The 24,055-nt window shown below is 32.3% G+C and overlaps 1 protein-coding gene across 4 annotated transcripts; it reads right to left on the bottom strand.

Annotated features, from left to right (window-relative positions):
* Nucleotides 1-2,750: 2,750 nt before the first annotated feature.
* Nucleotides 2,751-23,400, bottom strand: LOC106669986 (calpain-D). Of its 4 annotated transcripts, none has more exons than XM_014399936.2 (12): nt 15,572-16,464; nt 11,341-13,303; nt 10,535-10,718; nt 8,066-8,268; nt 7,880-7,994; nt 7,476-7,662; nt 6,918-7,118; nt 6,673-6,840; nt 5,712-5,908; nt 5,200-5,345; nt 4,915-5,093; nt 2,751-4,615 (listed from the first exon to the last, which is right to left on the bottom strand). In XM_014399936.2, the coding sequence occupies exons 1-12, from the start codon at nt 15,604-15,606 to the stop codon at nt 4,438-4,440; spliced, it is 3,756 nt and encodes a 1,251-aa protein (XP_014255422.1). In that variant the 5' UTR covers nt 15,607-16,464; the 3' UTR covers nt 2,751-4,437. The 4 variants fall into 4 exon arrangements, with proteins under 4 accessions (XP_014255422.1, XP_014255423.1, XP_024082188.1 ...); XM_014399937.2 differs by lacking the exon at nt 15,572-16,464 and adding an exon at nt 19,966-20,107 and having other exon boundaries at nt 2,752-4,615; XM_024226420.1 differs by lacking the exon at nt 15,572-16,464 and adding an exon at nt 13,630-13,705 and having other exon boundaries at nt 2,752-4,615.
* Between the last annotated feature and the right edge of the window lie 655 nt (nt 23,401-24,055).

Raw genomic sequence — 24,055 nt, 5'->3', positions numbered from 1 at the left:
CAAAGAATTAACCTTGGTCAGGCAAAACTTCAAATAATCAAATTTAGGCCATCATAGATTCATAACAAATCATGAGTTTATTTGTCCTTTCAAATTATTTCTATACATCTGACATTTTCTCATTGCAAATTTACACTAGACGTAGATGTATCAGTCGGGGTGTATAATATACTGCACCCTTTAAGAGCTGTTGTATCACCGGTTCTGTGCCCACAGCACACCGTTGAGTCCTATTCAACAAGCAAATTACACTAATCCATACACATTCTTGGCCAGTTGCAGGGCTGGAAAATCTAAATAAAGGAGAAAAGTGAGAATAAACACTTGACAGTTGAAAGTCTTGACGATTGAAGACAGCTAAGTGCGAAACCGTCTGAACCACGAATTGCCAAAAGACTTCACTAAAATTGAAGTACAATTGACACAACTAGAATTGGCAGATCAAAGAGGACCAAAATACATTCAAAACACAAAAAATGACTGACAAGGATTCATAATATAAATTGGATTATGCTAATCCATATTTTTGTGCAACATTAATGCAATGAATTGGTGATTCTTGGCCAGTTGCAGGGCTGGAGAATCTGAGTAAAGGAGAAAAGTGAGAATAAATATTCAGGCTTGTCGGTTGAAGACAACTAAGTGCGAAGCCGTCTGGACCAAGAATGAACAAAAGACTTCTCAGAACAATTGACCACAGCTAGATTGGGCAGACCAAGAATGACCAAAATATCATTGAAACAGAGAATGACCAACAAAGCTTCACAACATAAATTGTTGGTTTATTTGTCTCTTCATCCAAATATTTCTATACCTATGATATTTTCTCTGAACAAATTATACTAATCCACATTAAAGAGGAATATTAAAGAGTTCAAATTGCACTCAAATGATTCACAATGAAGATGATTAACTATAGACTTGACCATGGCGTCCAGACATCAAACTACTAACACATGGTCGATCCTGAAACTTTTTACCATTCCCTAGTGGAGGCTAAAAATCGTTACGAAGAGTGGCCTATTGGCCTAAAACAGAAAAGTTATAATAACGAAGCAGCATCTGAATGCAAGTTTTGTACAAATGCTGATGTCCATTCTTGTACTTTTGTAGCTTGTCTGCTTGTGTACATAGATGTTTTCATGTTTTTTAAATATTACTGGTGAAAAAATACAAATGAAACTAAAAACAAACTACATTTATTTGTGCTATTAACTTAAATTATGAAAACTTTACATGTTTGTTATTTACAAATATCACAATTGTTATTTATTTATTTTTTCTTATATGCATTATAAATTGCAATTTTCCCCCTCTTTCTTAATGTAACCTATACTTATAATTGCTTCCTTATATTTTATAATCAATATTTATTAATGTAAATCCATTTTAATGCATGCTTATTTACAATCGGGATACATTACATTGAAAAACTAGTTTCTTTCTTAAACCTGTTACAATTTACAACAAAACTCTAAACAGGACTCTTACCATACAGTAACTATAATGTCTTACAAACTATAATACAATTTAAATTTGCAGAAAACATTAATTTTAAATGAGAATCTAATGAAAAAGGTATATTAAATATATTACAATCAAATATAAAGAATTTTACTAAAATTGTGATTTTTAAAAAAATCATACAGAGAAAGAATTTTAAACAATATAGAATATACTTCTATATATTAAGTTGTTACTAAACTATTTACAATACAATTGTATATTACAACAAAATGAAACGATTTTTTTTTTGTTTTGTTACAAAGGCTTTTAAGTTGAGGTTTTACTTATTTTCTATTTAAACTAGCAAAGGAAAATAAATTGTAATTCAATAGGTAAATTTAATGCTTTTTTAGTATTATTCGTAGTTTAATAATTTAAAACAAAAAAAAAACACTTTGATCAAAATGAAATCTCTCGGTGGAAAATTGTTTCCAACTTTGTCGCTATACATTGTGCAGCCTAACAGGGGGGATGTTTATGTGACAAAGCTAATTAATACTCTAGCATATCTGACACAAAACAGATAAATTAATGAAGTTATTATTTAAAAAATAAATTAATTAAAAAATTTAAAAAAAACATTGGGAACAATACAATTTAGGAACCATTTTAGGGAACCATACTTTTAGTTTTTCTCCTGTCTTTTTTTAACAAACCAAGCTTTATGTTTAACTTCCTAAAAATTATAGATATTGTGAGCTGTCGATGCAGGGAATGGATCTGAAATTTTGTCATTACTGATCATTTTGGTTTGCCTAGGTGGATTTTTTCATCTTTATGCCATCTTCAGTGGGTTTGTCTTGTCCTCACTTTGCTTATTTGCTTACTGACCAGAACAGTGTGACTACACAGAAAAAGGAACATTAACGACCAGGGCCATCAGCTGGCATACCTAGCTATCATAAAAGGACAGTCTGAATATGGCAAAATGACAAAAATGTGTCTGACAGACCAACTCAAAATGTTCAGTAATGATCAAATTTCATGAATAAATAAAGCAGAGAAACACATTATTATTATTATTATAAATAGCTTTAAAGTGACACAAATGTTAAAATTTTTTATTAAATTAATTAAATAAATCATAAAGTACATCGACCATAAAAATAAACTGCTTGACCATTACAAATATTTATGAAATGCTTGGTTTGTCAACTTAAAAAAAAGAAAATTAAAATAACACAATAATGGCTCGAGAACATATTTTACATATGTGGGTTTGACTTACATTAAACTCATAAAAAATTACAATTAAATAATGCTAGTAAATAAATAAAACAAAAGTAAATAAATTGCTTTTATTCTATGTGCAAAGATATAATGTATTGTCACTTAAAAAAATCAGTACAATTATCATTGTTGAAAGACAAAAAGTAAATCAAATAAAAAAACAATTTTTTTTGAGTTGCTAATAATAAATTAACTTTTTTATAAGGAGGAAAAATAAAAAAATTAGGACTACATTGTTTTGGTATTTATATTTTAACCTCTTTGCAAGTTAGACTGCTAGAAATGTTTAATTCCGCAATCGAATCATTTTTTTTATTTTTTATTTACTTATTTTTAAGAACAATTAGGTAGATCTGTACAAATCTCAAGTAAGGCATAGATTGGACTGAAAATAACTATTTACTACAGAAATTGCAAAAGACACATAATTTTTTATTCTTTTTAATTTGAGCAACTAATACTTAAAATATCAAGAAGTTTTATTTATTATTTTCTATATGAAATGTTTATATTACAGAACTGATATTAAATGCTAGGTTTTTAATCTAATAAAATACAACACCAAATCCAACAAGGAACACATTTTATCATAAATTTATGACATGGGAAAATCTCAGATTGAATTTGAATCTCAATAAGTGGAAAAAAAGAAGAAAAGGAAAGAAGAACAATATAACATAAGCTTGCTACCAATACAAGGTGAACATTCTCAGAAGATAAATTATAACTGAAAAGAAGAATTTCCCTCTTTTTTTATTATACCAGATCATCAAAGTAATTCTATAAATTACCTTGACGTTTAACTACTAAAACTAAAATTTTCCATTTTCAGTCAACACATTTTTCAACATAAAGACTAGATAAAAAATATATACAGTAGGGTCAACGTGCTGGCCGAGCAAGTAGGACACATTAAAAAATATTTAAAAAAAGGACAATGTGAGATCTCCTCTTGAGGGTCTTACCTGTAATTCAGTCATTTACGATTGTTTGGGTCTGTCTGGCTAACCTAACTTTGAATATGGCTATAGATTTAAATGCAGCAGTGAGGAGAGGCCATGAATACGAAGACCAATCATGTTTTACATTACATATTATTAAATATTATATTAAGAAATAGATGATAATCTCTGCTTTTATTTTATTTTTTAACAGTATGAAGTATGCGTTCCACTCCAATGGTGAATATCAAGCAGTCCAGTATTTAAAAAAAAATATTTACCAAAAAAATCTAACTTTTTCCATCTTAGAAGATGGATAGAATGATGCAAAAAAAATCAGTCAGGACTGTTAAAAAGACCTTAAGTTATGGCAGAAAACGAACTTCAAATAGGTTGATTTTATTTTATTATTGATTCAAATAATTAATTGACTATACTCTTAAAATTTTTTGGACTGAAAAGGAGGTAAATGACTCCACATTTGAAAACTTAAGCTCGATTTGTAATGATAAAATACATGTCAAGATTTAACTGACTTCAATCCTTTTAACATAACATATAAAATAATAGTTAAGAAATAAAAAAACAAACAATCTGTTTATCATGAATTATTATTTTAAACCTGGTATAAGTCTATGAGATTGTTAAACAAACAAAAAATAATGACTTTAAATTTTCCACCTTGAATTGGTCAATAAAAATACAAAATGAACATTTTTTAAACAGAAAAAAAAAAAAAAATTTCTAGATAGTGAACATCTTATGTGATTATACGAGGGGAATGAAGACCTTCTACCTGTTTGTCAATAACTGGGCAATGTCGACTACCCTGTCCCCAGTCATGAAGATCCCACGAATTGGCCAGCCTATGCGTGAGACGGTGGGCTATTGAAAATCCACAGCTTCCTTCCAATTGGGTTAAAACAATAATAACTTGTCTAAAAACAAATTATATGAATGTTTTAAATAATATAAAACAATTTAGAACTGTCTGAATATTCCAGTTTTGTTGGTAATATAAGCACAAAGCTGAGAAAAGTAAATGAAGTGAAAACATTTTTTTAAGTCTAGTTGAGATACCAATAAACTAGAGATAATGAAAACCATTCCATAATATGCAATAATGAACTTCTGATCATGACTAAAAATGACTATAATAAAACAATTTGTTGGAAAGCTATAGCTCTTTTTGCATGAAGTTTTTGGTGCAAGCAAATCTTTTCGTATTTTGATTTACCTGTGAAGGGGTGGAACGGAATCAACTGTTCTCAATTCGCCTCTTGTTGAAACGACATTGTAACTTTCTTGGCAGTCACATTTAACATGGATCCATTTGTTTTCATGCCTATTTTCAACCATAACGACAAGTCCGGCCCATCCTTTGGTCAAATAAAACGCTGTCATTCCTTCTCTTCCCTTAAGAAAAAACAATTATTAATTCAAGTAAATACTGTGTTTATTATGCAACTATCCTACAATTTAGATATTGCATAAGTGTAATTATAATATAATGCTAATTTACCTCGTGGCGTTGGCCTTTTGTTAGGGTAAGACTAATAATTGCGTCTGCTAAGATAAAAGCTGGTGGTATCATTGGCTCAACGATTAGACGTTTTGAACTATGAATAGCCAATACATATTCAGGGAAATTAATTGGATCTTCAATTCCTGAGCAAAGCATAAATAAAAATTTAAAAATATTATTTAATCAACACTTGTGAAATGACAAAAAGATATACATTGTTATGTGAGAATTTTTTTTTATTGTGGTTAGCTATATATTAGGATTGCTTGACCAACACTTTTTTTCTATGGCATCCCCTTGTTATTAAGAACTGAAATATTCAAATTTCTTTCTGATAGGGAAAAAAATTGTCAGTTTACAAAAACTTCAGTGTTACAAACATAAAGATGTGCCTTTGCAAAAGGTAGAGAATTTATGGAAAATCATGTTGACAATTCGTTATAAGTATTTATATGCTTCTAATCAGATAATTATCAAGTAATATTAATTATGAAGTAAATGTTATCTACCTGTATGCCAATGGTTAAAAGCTAAACAAACAACGATGTAAAGATCGCTTTCCAGCATTTTATGGCATCCTACAAACCCTCGTACTTGACGTTTACTGTGTTCTACTAATCGCCCAACACTAGGATTAGCAGGGCTTCTAGTTCGAAAGACTACTACACAAAGGTCTAATTGAGATCGTTGAGATTTTTCTGAATTTCTGAAACAAAAAGTGTTTTTAACATGGGATAGATACATACATTTTTTCCATTAACATTTTCATTGATTTTGTGTTTTGAGGGATTAGAGATTGCATTAGATTAGGTAGAGTTAAGGTTTGCGTTGGAGGTGGTTTAGTGTAAAGGTGTTAAGGATGTGTTGGGATATGATAGAGTAAGGATTAGATTACGGGTTAGGGTTGGTGTTAGGAATGGTTCAGAGTTAGGATTGTATAGGGTTACATTTCTTGGCAAGCATGGGTTAAGTTCGATTCAGTTGGGTTATGATTAAGTTATATTAGGTAGCATTAAAGTTCGTGTTAGGGATGTGTTGGGCTTGATTAAAATAAGGATTCGGTTAGATTAGGTAGGGGTTGAGTTGTGGCTAGGGTATAGTAGAGTTCCTTAGGGGGATGGGTTGGGTTAGGTTAAGGTAAGAACTTGGTTAGATTTGGGTTAGGGTTAGTGTTGGAGTTAGTGGTAGGTTCAATTCAGTTTGGTTATGATTAGTTTTAAACTGGGGTTAGGGTTAGTGATAAGCAAGCATTAGGTTCGATACAGTTGGGTTGTGTAGATTGTGTTAGATTAGGTAAGATTAGAGTTAGGAACAGATTAAAGTTAAGGATAGGATTACATAGGGCTACAGTTAAGCATGAGTTAAGTTTGATTAAGTTAGGGTTAGGTTAGATTAGGTAGTTCTAGGGTAAGGGTTGGTGTTAAGGATCGGTTACATTTACTTATTTACACCAAAAGTATTATTTTCTACCTCTGTCCTTCTTGGAAAAGGGAAAACTCTGCTTCAGTTGGTTCCAAAACAGTCAGCAACACACAAGATAAATGGTCAACTGATGAAAGTGGAGGTAATGTTCCTTGTCGTCTAACTTCATTCCAACCGCTACTTCTTACTTTGCATATGTCAATACAATCAAAATACCTGTAAGAAAAAGTTCCAATTTAAATATTTCCAACAGAAAATGTAATTTTATCACATATTAATAATTGTATAAGTACTTTAAAACATCTTCAAAAGATATCCAAAATACACCGTCAGAAGCTCCATGGGGCATAAGTAGCTCCCTTAATTCGGGCGTCCAAATCGGAGAATCATCTGACCAATCACCTTTCCATGAATAATGGCCCCAAGGATTCCTCAATCTTAGAAGTCTGATACCGCTCAAATCGTCTCGAACATCCAAGACAGAATAAGCATGTCTAAGATAAAATATATAAATTTAATGAGGAATTTTAAGTTAGTAAGTAGAAGTTATTAAATTGTTGTACTAGAATAGACAAAATATTACTATTTGCGAGAAGAAATAAGACAAAAATTGAGCAATGTACAGGTTTATTTAAATTATCCTGGTTGGTTGCTGGTTCAATCTGACAGACAAATTTTATCATAATGCCCTCCTCAGTTGTAGATTATAAAATATATATAAAAAATCCACCACTGAAAAACAGCAACGATACTTGCTTGACAGACCAAACCAGCAAAATATCAAAAACGACCTTACATGAAAAAAAAAAAGTGTTGAATATTTCTAACAAAATGAAAAGAGCTTTATAAACCTTGGCCTCAATCCTTTGGCTATGTATTCTTCTTCATCGACTTTCATGTTCCCTCCTCCACAAGATGCACCCATTAAATATCGAGCCAACCTAGAACTCAAAAGTTGCGCCCAAATTAAGTCCTTATCAAGCTCATCTTCAGACGGCAGGGAACTTGGTTGTAGTGGGACACTTTCGCATGGAGCTCCTGAACATATAATAATACAGTAGAATGAAGGAAAGATGAATTAACTGAGAATCAGGGATGCAGTATGCAGTATGCATCTGGATTTAAAACTGACAAGTTTCTTATTTGTGTTTGAATAACATCTAAACATATTGCTTGCATCCCTGATCCTCAACATGTTGGTAATACAGTAGAACACAAAATGTTTTGTACACTTTAAAGACAAATGACACAATACCTGTCAACGTCGCCAAACCTTCGATAGCTCTACCAGAAACAAGAGCTTCATAACAACCGTGGATTTTTGCCACAGCCTTCTCTATTAATGGCACCCAAAGTTGTTTCCGTTTTGCCTGTCACAAGTCATTTTAATTATATAAATGTCTATTTCTTATAAATAAATTAATAACATGCTTTGTCTTACCTGTGAGTACACTAAATTTCCACGTTTGTCACAAGGAAGTAAATCATCGACGAGTACAGTAATCCATCGACCATCTTTACACAAACGGACTTGGTATGCACCTTGTGGGCAGTATTCACGCATAACCATTACATTTCTGACTAGATCTTCTCTTTCTGCCAAAACCGCTAAAGCACTCAACAGCCAACAGTTTCCTAAGACTCCTGAAAGTAAAGTATATGCAACATACTTAGATAACTAAGGATTTAATTAAGCCATATACTCTGGTTTTGATAAATCACAACAATTTGGAGGATACTATCAAAATTGCATGGATGGGTGAAGCACTACAACCGGTGGGATAAATGGTGTGAAGTTATGAGCTCTAGTGTTGGTGAGAGGATGAATTTACTATACATAATCCATGAAACTAAAATCTTTTGGCTGTTCATTTATTCCCTCACCACCACCCTCACTAAGGTTGCCAAACTTTTTCTCTGGTGGAATCAATGAGGTGGTGGCGAGTTCTTGATGAAAAGTCGGTGGAAAAGGACGAGACATCACTAAGATTTTGAAGATACCTATAGCGTTGAAAAGTAAGTTGATCAATACATTTTTCTTTGTGTGAATGCATGCATGATCATTTTTGCATTATCAAATAGTACTCTAATGAGTTAGTTTAGAGATAGGTTAGGTCAAAGTAGGTTGAAATTCCAAACGCTTTTCTATGTAATGTTGCATTATTAATTAATGGATGCAAATAGTTAAATTCCAACATGGGGGGACCGCAGTAGCCGGTTAGCACGATATGACTCTCGGCTCATAGACTCCCATGGTCATGGGTTCGATTTCCACCATCACCCATGGCCTTTTTTTCATGCTACCCTTTCCCCAAGAAAAACTACACCATCAAATACATACATCGTTTCTGTGGCTAGTATGAAAAAACATAAGGCATAAAATCATTACTTGTATTGTCCCTCTGAAAAGGGATTAGTTAAAATGTTTTTATTCATTAGTTTTTAAAATTTTGTATAGCTGCAAGGTGATTTGGTAATTCAAAATTGAGAAGAAAGTACTGCGAGAAAACCGCAGCTTATACTATGAAGAAAATTTTTGAGATGTGCTTTAAGAAAAAGAACCACCCAAAAAGTGGTTTGCTTGCTTCGGAAGTAAAAATTTTGATTTGGAAGATGCAAAATGCTTTGGTCGTCCTTCAACCTTGTTGACGACCAAATTCAAGCTTTTGTCATTCAAGAGTTCACAGAGACATTTAATATCTACAACTGTTTCAACATACATATGTTTGTCGGAGTAATATATTGGTTTTGCACATGTTGACTGAAGAATTTATTGGGCTGCATCTCCATCTACAATTCCCCCATAAAATACATATTTTTCAAAATGGTGATGGAGGCAGTGGGTCAACAACCATGTTCAGAGAGGAAAATCCTGTGAAATACACAGCAACCCACTGTTAACAACTATAAAAGCCGATTTACATCCCAAGAAGTTACTTGTCAAGCATTTAGTGGAATTGCAAGGGGTGCTTTATTACAATCCACTCAACCAAGCTGGTAGTTCTAGTGTTTTCTGCACATAATTTGTGGGATTAAAGTCAGCAACTGACAAAAACAGGCATTGGCAAATCGCAAGGTTTTTTTCCATCAGAATATCACCCGCCCTTACCTTTGTAGATATAAAAATTGTCGGATCTCAGCTTGAATGTGCTACCCCACCCATAATATTCATTGGAGTGGAATTTCTAACAGCTTTAGCAAAGTCAATGGTTCCATTAAAGGCCCTATAAATTTTGAAGTTCAAAATTGTTGAACCATAATTTTCACCCTTTAGTTCCCTTAATGACAAGTACAGTATAATAATAATAATAATAATAGTATGGGATATTATTAAGCTCCTAAAAACATACTGGTAACCCTGTTTTAAGTATTTTTATTCTTTTTTAAACACAAAATTTGAGATAAAAGTTAATGTCATTTTAACTGATAATAAATTAAGTGCTCATAGTACCAAAAGAAAAATTTCACAATTTCCTCAAATAGTGTTGATTAACAGGACACTCTGGATGTAGCTTATTAAAGCATGATTCAGCCTGTTGCAATTTTCGGTCCTCTTTTTCTAAGAGCAGAATCATCTCCACTTTTTCTTGTAATGTAACAAGACATTTTTATAATAAGCAAAACAAAACGTTAGTGTGTTAGTTTTTAAGATAAATATTAATTAAGGATTAAAACATTTCAATATTTTTTTATTATTCAAAAGCCTTATGCATCAACAACACTTTTTTATGTTTTGTTTATCAAATGTTACTTAAAATTTGTATTACTGGACTGGACCACTGGATTATATTTACGACCTGATATATTTTTACACTAATTTGTTTAAATAATAGTAACTTTTAAGACAAAGCTCCCAAAGTTTAATTTATTACATTATGATTGATTTTAATTTTAAATTTTGTAAGTTTACCTTGAGATATATCTGAAGGCAATGGAGTACGGAAAACAACCCAATCTAAATTATTGTCATTTTCTGTGTTTATTTGGTGCGGTCTCAGCCATTTGACTACTCTGTTGTCTTTCACATCACTTGGATTATAGTATAACGATTTAGAAGCCGGTGGAAATGAGTCATCGACAAATGGTTCATTGTTCTGTAATAAAAATAATTATTAGTGATTTGAGAAACTGTAACTGAACACTTAAAATTTAAAAAAAATTGTTTGCTTTAGTACGAAATTTACAAACAGATACATATATTCTATGTTCATTGTGATTGAAATTTAATTTAAAATGCCTTTATAAGAGTTTCTGAGCATACAATACCCAAACTGCAGACTTTTTTTTAAGTCAATAAAGTCAATATAAAAACTATTCTTCTTATTAATATATATTATACATAAATAAATTTGTAACATACTAACAAGTTAGTGCATATTTCCTATTTGATGTAATTTTTTTTTGTATACAGGGTGAACAGCTGAAAAAGTCTCACCCACTTTTCTCAAAAATCATGGTACATTAAAAAATTTAAAACTAAAGTGAATTAATAATTAAAAATTCAATAAAGCACCTAAACTTTGACCAAAATTGTTTTGTTTTTCCTTTAAAAATTTTTAAACTATGTCAAAAATCTCCACTAACAACGAATTTCATTCAAACAAATTCCAATGTTTATTAAATACACTTGTTAGATGCATTTTTTAAAATGTACAGTTGTTTTTGATAAAATGGTTGGGAGATTTTCATTCATTCCTCCCTTTTATAAGGACTTACCTCTTGACAATATTGGACTATTCGTTCCCATTTGTCGAGTGCTTCACGTTCCTCTATTATTCTAAGGTTTTCCATAAGTTCACTCCTTTGAACTTTAGGAAAAGTTTGTTTTTGGCTACACGGTGTTGTTGTAGTAGTCGGTACTGAAACACATCTTGAAGTCTGGCACATTTCGCAAGCAGGAGAAGCCGTACGATTCTCAAATGTGCAGTGGACACATTGCCACGATCTACAGTAGTTATTTTCTTCTGCCGATTCGGCCTTGTTATCTGAGGTGTTTAATTTTAATTTTGTAACTGGTTTATAATTGCTACCAGAGCTATTTCTTCGTGCTATTGTTTTTTGCTTAGGAATAGCACCTCCGGTTGAATGTAACAATTTTTGTTTTGAGTGTCTAGGAGATGGACTTCGCGGAGTGATACTTTTTTGGGGCACATCCAACAATTTTGACTTATTATTGTGAGACTTACATGCTTGACAGCATTGACTACTTAATGGATTTCTTAAAGTACAGCAAGGGCAAGACCAAAATTCACCTTTTCGGAGAGTCATATCACAGACCAAAGAAACACTTTTTAATTTTGAACCACCACACACAATACAAACTTTAGAATTTCCAGTATTAACTAGAGTACACTTTCTACATGTCCATTCGTTGGTTTCATTTCTTTCATTATCTAAAGGAGTCACTTTAAAGTCCCTATCTAAGGTCTGCTGAAAATGTTCAATACTTACATCACTACTATTTTCACCCTTTTGAGGTGAGTAACGAACACTATCTTTGGTTACAGTTATAAGGCTGGGTTCAGTCAATGAGGGTGGTGTACGCACAGAGTAACAAATATCACATTTTTCAGACTTGAAAGGATTATATGCATAAGAACACTTGGTGCAAGTCCATTTCCGTTCCAGATTTTCCAGGTCTTTAGAATGATCGAATGAATTTTTAACAGCTATAGCAGAGTCAAGTTTTATATCAGTATAGTGGGAATTAACTAAACCACACTGGCTATTTATAATATGTTGATTTGACCCTTGATTGTTTTGATCGGATAATCCTATACATGAATACCTTGTAAAATTTTGTCCGTGTAGGGCTGACAATTGTAAATTTAGGTTGTTAATAGAACTTCTTACTAATGTAGCATTCCCTTGGCAATCAGGTTCTAATAGGCTGTGTCGATTGACACTTTTTTGCTCTTGTTTATTTTCATTTGTTAACAGTTCTGGTTGAGATCTTCTATAAACTGGCTTCTGCCATAACTCTGGTAACGTCCGAGAATTTTGTGGTACAATTATTCTACTTTTTTGATTGACTCTTTTCTCCCAGTTAGAATCAGAAATAACCATGTTGGTTGATTGATCAACATTGACTGGTGTCGAAGTGGGTAAATTACTTTTCCTTGGCGTTTCACAGACTTCACATCTATCAGAATCAATGACATTGTGAAATGTGCACCTTTGACAAGACCACTTATCCTTTGTATCATCTTCAGACATGGAAAAGTTACTATTCTTATCTCCAATGTCGAAGCTGAGCATATTTTTCTCGACGAGTAAACTGCTCGGTCGACGAGGTTCAGTGTACTTTTTGTGAATGACTGAGCCATTTGAAAGCGATCTACTTACTTTTGATTTCACCTTTTCATAAACCGAAAGGCTGTGACGTTTGGGAGATTTGTTAACGGGATATTCTTGACATTCGTTATCTAGAATGTTGTTAAGATTGCTTTGTTTTTCTGCAAATTCATCATCATTTACAAATATTTCTGGGGCAGCCATCTCTTTCTTACAGACCACACAGCTCGAAGTACTGGAACAGTTTTTAAACTGGCAACCTTCGCATATCCATCTTCTCATGAAACAAGGTAAACTAGACGAATATTGGTCAACATTCTCTTCATGACTTGAACACCATGTCGAATGAGGGCAATCAAATTTCCCATCTTTGGTGTTACGAGAGCTAAAACAAAAACATCAAATCAAATGTAAACATATCCATGATTCAACTAAAAAATAAAACAGAAAAAAAGCAAAATTTAAAATTTTATAATTTTTATAATTACAGAAAAAATGCATTTAGTTTCTCGATTGCACTGCCTACACTAAATATGACTTATTTATTTTCAAAACTGTAAATATGTATATATCAATCTACTTTTATTACCAAAATATGTCAACAAGCATGAGAGAAAATTAAGCACAAGAAAAAAATTAACAATGAATTTATTTATTTTTTAAAAATATTTATTTATTTATATAATTATAATTTTTTTCAACAATCCTTACCTCAAGAGGAAATGGACATTATTATAACATAGTCATAGCTTGTAAAGCATGCAATTAATTCAGACCTTATGTACATGTGATTTTTTCTTTTCTATTCCTACAAAAAAATAAGCTGTCACATCAAGTTCAATCAAAAATAAAAATAATTGAAAGTATGTTTTAAACTTCTATGGTTTGAATTTTGTTTAATAGCATCCACCTCGCCTCGAACGGATATTTCAATTGTGCTATTAGTTTTATTAAATTTTGTGAAATGTGGTGGATCTATATAGTGATGAACCAGTAGCTCGGTCGGCCCCGATTTGTAAAGGCCAATCACCGAAGATGGCAACTTTTGACTAAAATGAAACGGGCTACAGGTTTTTAATATATCTGAAATTTGCAATAAAATTTAATATTAGATTCTGTGAAATACACGACCACAAGAGCAAACCAATTGCTACTTAGGAAAAAAAAATCGAGTTTACATGAACATGAAATCTGAATTAACTCTATTTTTAAAACTTCTTTGCCAAAAATGGTAAGGAACTAACCAATTTTCACTTGTCAAGAATAATATCACTTTTTTTTATTTTGTTGATATTGTAGTTTGACTGAATAGTGTTCTGATGTGCTTAATAAAGAGGACATTTGTTGTATTTGTTTCAACTATAAATTATATGTACGTTTATTTTAGGACTGTCCTGTGTTTATATTATTATGTATTTATTTTACATCTTTTCCACCGGAGTTAAGCGATTTATAATGTAACATAAATTGCCTAATTAAATTATTACCAGAATAATGTGCCAAGAGTCTAACAAGAATATATGTGCTAATAATAACAAACATTTTTTTTCAACGAGGGTGTTTCAACTATGAGGTTATATGAACCCTGAAGTGTTTGAAAAAACGTCTATTTGAAGTAGGCCGCTGGATTCAAACCCACGATCTTACCTTACAGTGATAAGGGTGTCTTTGCCTCAACTGTTACGGCTATCGACACCACTTAATAAATGTTTATTTATGAAGAATAGTTCTTTAACTTGGATATACAAAATTTTTCTTTCACTATTTTTATATTACTGTTTGGATTAGGTTGTAGGGTTCGAGGGGTAGGATTGGGTTAGATAGACTCCCTTTCTTCTACAGCAACCTAAAAGACTATTGTGGAATTGACCCTTCTTTATATCCATACCCTAAAAAGTGCAGTTTAAGGTATTTAAGCACACTGGGGTTCTTTTTGCTTATTTCCCTAGATGTTAGTGTCAACAAAGTGGCTGTTACCATTTCCGGGATAACGCTTTCAGTCCAAAAATATTTTCTTTGGCTTCATGGTAGATTCTATTTTCCCCATTTTTTAATGTAGTAATTAAACAGGCAATGGTAAGTATAAAGACTTATTATTTTCCATAATTCCTGCCTGCAGAAAACTAGATTTTTGTTTTTCTAGTCGAGATGCTGAGAAACTACTTTGATTGTTAGGTTAGGATTAAGGAGGGGTTATGTAGAGGGTAAGTAGGGTTAGGGCTAAAGTTAGGGATGAGAGATTACTTATCCATGATTCAGTGTTTTTTCATGAAGGGGGGAAATTATGCGAGTGTTTTTTCCTATGTAAAATTAGCTTGGCCTGAGGTTGTTAACAAGAATATAAAGCATAAATCCTTTCACTTATCAATAAGCAACAAAATTCCAGAGATCATAACTAAAGTGAGGAACCAAGCCATATCTAAAGAACATAATTTAAATATTCTATATATATACATACATAATTGAACTGGGCTCGAAATTAAGATGTGACATTTTTTATCTCAAATTTTGTATGTTAGAAAATAACCATTAAGTATTTTTGTTATATATAGTTTTGTCAATGTGTTTGAGTCAGTGATATTAAATACTACCACATAATTGCATAAACTAAAAAGAAAAATAAATAAAAAAGAAAAACATATGAAACACTCACTGGAAAACAGAACATAGCTGAACCCACAATCGCATATATTTAAAAGGAAATAAAAGTATTCAACAAATGGATGAAAAATTCAAATATTAAGACGTTAAAAGCACAACTGAGAATAGGACCAGTAGGTCTATCAGTATATCCAAAAATAAACGAGATATGCACTAAGACAAAAATGTATTATTGCTTATCAGTACATGGACTAATAATTAATCAACTGAATAGTCATTGTTTAAATAGCTTTGAAGCAACAAAGACGGCGAAACAACACTTAATAATTTTTCTCAAGTTTGTAGAAAAATCAATGAATCAGTGCAATCAATTGTTTTCAGGCCTATGAATGCCTCATACCCTCAAAACTAGAAGAGCAAATCAGCACATCCCAGAACATGCTAAATGTGGAAATGAACAAATAATTGGAGAAAGAAATTACACACTGGATGAATAACCAGCTGCACGAAGAAGTTTCTCAACATTTCAACTGGATAAACAAAAAAATCAACCTCTCACCCAGCAGGCAGTTATTAAGGACAATGACAGTCCTTTATACTGGCTCATTTAAGAAAAGGGAAAAACTGAGAAGTAAATCTGCTTTGAAATAGCAGACATTGGAACTTATGTGACTGCAAAGCGTTAGCCCAGAAACAGTACAGCCACTTCGAAGAGGTGGTACTAATGCCTAGGCAAAGTGGATTTCTGGTGTATGGATGTAAAAAAGGGACAGTCCAATAAAAGATCTTTAATTGGCAGTTGAAAACTGAGACTATGTCACCAACACCCACAGAGGAAAAAAGGCCGAATTGAATATTAAATAAATACAATGTTTGTTGAATGTTACAATAAATACAAAAGACTAAAATGTTAAATCGTGTATACAACGCATATAATGCCATAGTTTATAATGAAGTATTTTAAACTTTTTGTCATTCCAACTGGGAATAATTTTTCAATTAAATTTTGTCTCCAGTCTTTGCTATTTTCACAAATATAATACTACATATTCACTAGTTGGTAGAAAGAAGAAAGTCATAATTTTTTCTCTGCTTCAAGGAAAAACATCGAATCGTGGATATGTAACCTAACCTATCTGTCTCTAATCCTAGCCCTACCTAACCTAACTTGTCCCTAACCCCAGCTCTAACTAACCTAACCATTCTTAATTCTATCCATACTTAGCCTAACCCATCTCTAACTCTAGTTCTACCTAACCTAACCCAAACAAACTCTTCAGTAAAGCTAAAACAATTGTGTATCTAGCTCAAAAAACATATATTAAGAAGTACAATAGAGTCCCCCCAGTACCCTGCTAGGATTAATGGAAATTGGGATTAACCGACTAATGAAAGAGCAAGCAGTAAGACTGGTAGACATACTGGAGCTAGTGATATACACTTGTATGTTGTGAAAATGGGAAGTTTTAAGAAAACAGGACAAGTGTTATAGAGATTGAGTCATTTCAGATTGCTTATCCTCACAGTTTTATCTTGTTGGCTTCTCACGTATTAAATTTTCACTAATTATTTTGGTTAAAATCCACCAGTGAAAATCACAAGTAGAAGCCAAGTTTCATCACAACGCCAATTATCACAATTTTTGGATGAAAGTTGGCAGTGGTTCAGGAGGAGTACTCCAGGCTGAGCATCTTGAGAGTGAGGAGGAGGGGCACCAAGGTTCCCAGGATGTTGGCTAATGGAGAAGGGCTTTAAACTATGTCATGATTTTTTTAAGGTTAATTTTCCTCTGTGTGTTATCTTTTGGTTTTAATTAAAATGTATGATTTTACTTTACTTTTTTTCTAAATAATTTTGATGAAGGGTAATTGTAAGATAGTTGATAAATAATACATATAATTTTTTTGGGATGTATTTATCTTTCTTTTTATTTTGTTTCACCATGTATATTTTTAATTTTGACTCATATTTTGGGATTTGCGTATCACGCAACCATCCCTTTCTTGTCATATCTGCCTAGCCTAACCCATTACGAAGTACAGTGAAAAAATCAGCAGTACAATTTGGATGGGCTAGGCTAAAATAACTGACTATACTACTATTGCCCAATTATACTAATTCTACATAAAAAACTATAATTTTCCAAAAATGTCCTTTCCAAAAGATGTTCAGATAGCAGAATAATTGTAAATGAATGTTACATTTTATTTTGAATCGTTTGATCTTTCTTCCAAACAAATAAGTAGTACTATTATACCTAGGTAGTAAGTAAATAAAAGGGATTTTGTTAATTAATATTGACAAAAGAAAAGTATCCATATAGTAAAGAGAGGAACCAGTGCTATGGTCATGAAAAAGGTAATGTTAACCTTCAACAACCCAAATATGGTGTCACAGATGAGAGTCAAAGCCACTTAACAATCTTTTTGTCATATCATCCCTCAATTATAGTAAAGAGAGGAACCAGTGCTATGGTCATGAAAAAGGTAATGTTAACCTTCAACAACCCAAATATGGTGTCACAGATGAGAGTCAAAGCCACTTAACAATCTTTTTGTCATATCATCCCTCAATTAAAAAATCGTGTGGCCAGGATTCAAACCCAGAACCACTAGCTTGTCAAATATGAATCAGACTTTGTTTTGTACTTTATTTATGATCTTGGGGTTTGACTCAACACAACTAAGTTAAAATATGGAAAAGAAAAGATCATCACGTACTGAAATTATTCAATTATTATTACTATGGTTATTAATTATAAAGGATGAAAGGCCAAAAAACCAACAACTTTAAGATATGATTTATTGCTCTTATGCATATAACACACAAAAAATGTTAGTATATATTAATAAATAATAAGCTTATGCACTAATATTAAAATTATTAGATTTTATTCAATAGTCAAATTTTGTATAAATTACTTTTTCCATAATTCAAAACTACCAGCAATCACAAGTATTTCTTTTTTAATTTTTCAGTAGTACTGTTTAACTATTTCAACCACTTTTGTTGTTTATTATACTGAATAATTGTTTCCCATAATTAAATTTATACTAAACGTTACAATTAGACCCACTGCACATGACAGACTCTCAATCGGCCGACATTTTAATCGGTCGATTATTCACCACAAAGATTTGTGCGAGTGTGTCAATCAATGCCTGCCTTATTCACTTCCATCATAAATTTATTTTTTTAACATATCGTTATAGTACGATTGCTTTCTGTTTTTGGTGTGTTTGTTACACAATAGTTTATACAGGACCCCCTACATGTATAATAAAAATCCAATTACCAAATTTTTTTGTCTAGAGATATCACATCTCATTCTAATTATAAATCCATTATATTGACCAAATTCTTTTTTCAATTAACTTAAGCTTTTTATGTAAGGTTTTGGTTGAAATGAAATCTAATAATAAAGTGAAAATATGTTTGATTTGTTGTTTTAATGCAGGGTCTTCAACCAATTATATTTTTATATATAATAATATATATGGCCAGTTTTATAATAGTTTAAAAAAATGGTTTGCCTTATCAGCTAAAGATTCAATAAGTTATATGATTAAAGGGAGGCAGATGGGTCAGATTGGCAGAGAAGCAAATGCGTATCAAGATCAAGGTCGATCGGTGGCCATCAGAGGTTCTGAATCGAAGAAGAGGGATCATAAACCACCCAACTAGGTGCACATTTGTAACATGTTTGTGTCCAGTATGTAGAAAAAGATTGCTCAATATGTCATAATTTAAGTTATTCCTTGGCTCCATATAGAGAGAGAGGACTGTGCTTGAACACAAAAGCGAGTTTTTGGGTTCACCATTTTTTGGAGAAAATGGCTGTTTTATAGTATATAGTACTTGGTAGATATCTTGTTTTGGGTTTATTGAGAGTAGTTGTATTTATTGGTATGAATATGTGGTGTGAGTGAGCCAATGGAGTTCTCCGCCACCCTAATTGAGTGACTGGTATATAAATAGGATAGACTCTGTTTATGGATGAATGGGATCTTTAATCTCTTAAAAACTGCATACATTGAGGGCTGAAATTACACTTTACTTCAGTAGCAAGACAGATAAGACCGCCGAGAAGATGTCCGACCCCGACTCGCCAATGTGGTCTCAATTGCTGTGATATATATGTATGTATGTGTATGTGCGGAATTGTGCTTATATAAATCAATCAATCAAGATTGCCTTTACAGAAGGAAATCCTTCAGTTAGATAAAATCATAACTATCATTCAAATTTGTTTCACTACTCCTACTATTAAACTACTAAACTCAATTCAGTGATAGTTAAGTTTACAAGCATAGGAAAAACAAAACAAAAAGCATGCACTACCTAAAGATGACTTGTTGCAAATATATAAAAGCTTAATTTTATTAGAACTTTTTAAATATATTGTATATTTTAATTAGGCTTATTTTCATGGAATTGATTACTTACCTTTATTTCATTTAATTAGCCAAAGATGGCATTAATTCCTATTTTATTTAGCTTTATAATGAAGTACGAGGGTGTATTATTAAACAAACTCATAACAAGAAGAGTAGAAAAACCTTGTAGTCCATTATTAACGTCGTTTCATCTAAATTTCATATGTTTATTGAATTTTTGTATTAAAAAAAAACACAAGAAAGGAAATATAAGGTGAAAAATATAAAAATAAAAATACTGCCATTAAGAATAACTTTATAGATATTGTAATATAATAACAATCAAAGAGTTAAATATTAATTCAATTAAGTGGCTGGAAACGTCAAAATTCTGAGTTTACGGCCCAAAAATCCTAGGCTCCATTGCAAACCTTGAACAAATGATAAAAAATAAGACTAGGTACTGCATTACCTAAAATAAGTAAATAAAAATTTGAGGCGCCGTAAAAGTTTAACCAAGGCCAAAAGGCTTCAGAGTATAATTCACAGGATGTTTTACGCCAAATATCAAATAATTCTTCAGACATAAAACTGATTGAAATGTAAAAAAAGGTCAAGAAAATGAATCAAGAGAATCCAAGCATATGCAGATGATGTCAATGAGTGGTGTCAGGGATGGAGAGTACAAATGAATCTGCCTAAATCCAACACTGTTTGCTTCACATACCATTGCAAACTATTCGACATGACTATAAATATAAATGGGACACTTGTACCAAATGGCAATACAATTCGATGTCTGGGGATATGGCTGGATGAGAAATTGATGTGGAGTGAGCATATAAAAAAAAGTTTCTGTAATCACGCAGTCACATGTATGCGTTGAAACGTACTTTAACAAGTCATGTCATTCCGCTACATAATAAGCGACTAAGTAAATAATGCTCATTCACCCATTCTGGCAATGTGCTCTTTGACCTCCGATTCCCAATAAAAAAGGTGAAAGTCTGCTAATGCAGCATGCAGCTAGCACGTTGCCACCAGAGAGAGCTCTGAGACGACTCAAAAAGAAAAGACATTCCAATTTACGTGCAGTAATATGAAAAAGTTCATTGTGCTTTTGCTTGTTATTTTTTATTAATTACATTTAAGACACTATATGTTAACTCAGCCAAATTATTTTTTTATCTAATTTATGTAATTGTTATTTAATTTATTTATTATTGGCTCTGTTACTATGCTGGGAACTGCTAATGGGCAGATATCCCAATATATGTCCAAAGTTGCATCGTATCATGCAAGCAACTACTATATATTATTGAAAACCAATACAACTTGTAGAACTAAGTACAAAAAGTTCATTTTAAAAAATATAAAAAATTGATTTATTTATTTTTATTGATAGTAAAAGGTTTTTTTTCTGGATGTTCTGACTTCTGATTAAGGATACTTTGCCACCTAGAGCAAACTAAGAGATGAAGTAAGACCATCTGCAAGTTTATTTCGACTAATTATTGGATTTTTTGAAGCCCGGGTAATAAAATATGCTCCCGCACCATATATTTTCCAAGAATGCAGTAGAATCTGTGAACAGTTGGTGCAGATGAGTTAGGCTGAGCCCTTATCGCCATAAAGTAGTGACCACAAGGTAGATAAGAAAGAACAAGGCAAAAAGCCGGCATACCATGGGTCCGATGAGAACATATAAGCTGTTTCTGTATTTGTTTATAGTTACTACTTGCTTGCAGAACTTAATTCTGTTGTATTTTGACCATCTTTAACAATTGAACTAACCAACTGATAAAAATAATAATTAAACATTTTGTAATTCTAATTGTAACAATAAAACTGTTCTCCTAAAACAGATTATAAGTGTATGTCCTAACCACGAGGACATTCTAAAGCCTGGCTCTGCATGTGGCATGAAAGCCTGTACAAACTAAAGTGCATCCCTCCAAATACCCTCTACCTAATCCTTCATTCCTACCAAACTAAACGATTCTTCACCAAGGATCGGCCTACTCCTACTATTGTCCTGTGGGAGCGGGAGTACCACCAGGCAGCGTTTTTGTACCTTTACCTCTTCTAAACTGCAGATATCCTTATTTCACCCTTCCTATCCTTGCTGACGACAGCTGTGCTATCCTCTGATCGCACAATTGCTTCGTAGGACCTCCTGTATCTCCTGCAAATAGCTGAATGGAGCAAAAATTGGCATATAAAGCTTAATGAAATCAAAAGCACCTGTGTATCATTTACCCTACGAAGCCAAACCCCTCATACAATATTTCTCAATAATACTCCCACCCCAAAAACAGACTCCATCCCCAACCTTGTCTTACCTGGAACTAACACACACCACTAAAACAACAATCATTCTGGACTACTCTACAAACTACTATCTGATCCATTATATTTCGTGGTCCGATTGACAAGCTTCTTTCAATTAATTAATCTTTATTTCAACCAACAACCAACCGCTAAACCTTCAAACATAAAAAAAGTATAGCTCTTGCAATCCGACGTCCTCAGAACCATAGTCTATGCTCCTTTCTGTCTTCACAATGACCTCAAAATCTCTCTCGCACAGAAAATAAACTCCAAAACATTTTCCACATTCCACAATAAATTCTCCTCTCACATCAATCCCTATCCAATTGAAACGACCCCAGACGACTGTAAAGATGACCTCACGACCTACTAAATGAGGATTAGTCCTTGCGTTTAATTGGTAGGACAACAGTTGTTAACTTCCCTCATGGCACATCTTTGCCATTTGTAAACATTGCAAATCCAGCTCATTACATAATGTAAATAAGATACAGACTGTAATAAATATAAAAATTATTTAAAAAAATAAAAAGCACTGAATAGTATGAATGAACTATCCAACTAGAATAATAAAGCTGGACGTGTTAATTAATCAAATAAATTTTTAAAAACTGTATGCAAAAGAAAACTAAGTAAGGAAGTAAGTAAAGCGAGAAAAAAAACAACACTGTGCACATGAAAACAAAAAGAGTGAATGCAACAAACTACAAGAAAGACATAAACAAGGGTGATAGGAAATACAAAAAAAAGAGAAAAAAAGGGTCATGTTCTATAGTTTTCACACAAGACGTACCTGTTCAACGTACAAGAGTTAGCCACTTCAATGTATGTAAAAGAATGACAATTTTCACCGTTTATGACTGGGCTGTCATTCGAAATATTTGAAGACGAGCCCTCTTTGACTGAAGCCTGCCTACGAATGTTACCACATCTTAAACAATCCGACCTTTCGGATGGATTCATAAACGTACAACTGTCACAACGCCACTGTAATACCGAAGCAATCGAACCCATTTCGTTATAATCATGGCTAGTTTTCAAACCTAATAACCCCCTTTTATATACTATATTATGTACGAGAGCGTTTATACATAGATATATTTGTATATCTACATATATATACACTTATAAATATATATATAAAATACGTGTGATAAGGAACAGCTGTTGGAGAAAAAACAATTTGACACTGTAATCTGTATTATATATCTAAGGTCTACGCTGACATGAAAAACTTGTCAACTCATTAAAGAAATCATCAATTATATTTTTAAACAATATATCCATGCAAATTAAGCAATTTAATAATTGTTTAATTATTGTTTTATAAGAATAATTAATTATTGTTATTAAAGTTGATATTCACTTTTTGTTTTTTGTCCTTGTTAAAAAGACCAAAGTGGTCTATTTATTGCTTAATCTTAACAATAAATTGTTTAAAACATATAAAAGGGATTGTTTAATAAAAAAAAAATTGACTGGAAGTGAAGAGGAAAATTTAGGAGGGGCACCTTACTAAATTTTGCCCGATCGGAAGCAATCCGGTTCAAACGTATTTTTTATTTATTCGATTTATTTTATATGTAGAAATAGGACTTTAAGCCTCCTTACTTGTAGATATTTAGAAATAAATTTAGTTTTATAAACAGTGAAATAGTAATAATAGCAAGACACGTCGGTGATTGTAACGGTTAATGCGATACTGCGCTTATCACTGTAAGGTGAAGGTCCCCGTGTTCGAATCCAGCGGCTCTGCATTCAACCCGACATACTTACAAATGAGTTTTTTTTTTCAAAAACACCGTCACCCCGGGAGTTGTTATGACCTC

The sequence above is a fragment of the Cimex lectularius genome, unplaced genomic scaffold (assembly GCF_000648675.2).
Source record: "Cimex lectularius strain Harlan isolate CLEC.00 unplaced genomic scaffold, Clec_2.1 scaffold28, whole genome shotgun sequence".
Classification (NCBI taxonomy): Eukaryota; Metazoa; Arthropoda; class Insecta; order Hemiptera; family Cimicidae; genus Cimex; species Cimex lectularius.
The sequence above is the reverse complement of the archived record's forward strand: the minus strand, read 5'-3'. Positions and strand labels throughout refer to the sequence as shown.

Excerpts from the sequence above, each read along its gene's own strand:
- LOC106669986 (XM_014399935.2), bottom strand. The coding sequence starts at position 23,240 with ATGGGTTCGATTGCTTCGGTATTACAGTGGCGTTGTGACAGTTGTACG. Across the intron at positions 7,995-8,065 it reads GAAATTTAGTGTACTCACAG|GCAAAACGGAAACAACTTTG; the intron begins GTAAGACAAAGC and ends GACTTGTGACAG. Across the intron at positions 5,909-6,672 it reads CTTTTCCAAGAAGGACAGAG|AAATTCAGAAAAATCTCAAC; the intron begins GTAGAAAATAAT and ends TTTTTGTTTCAG.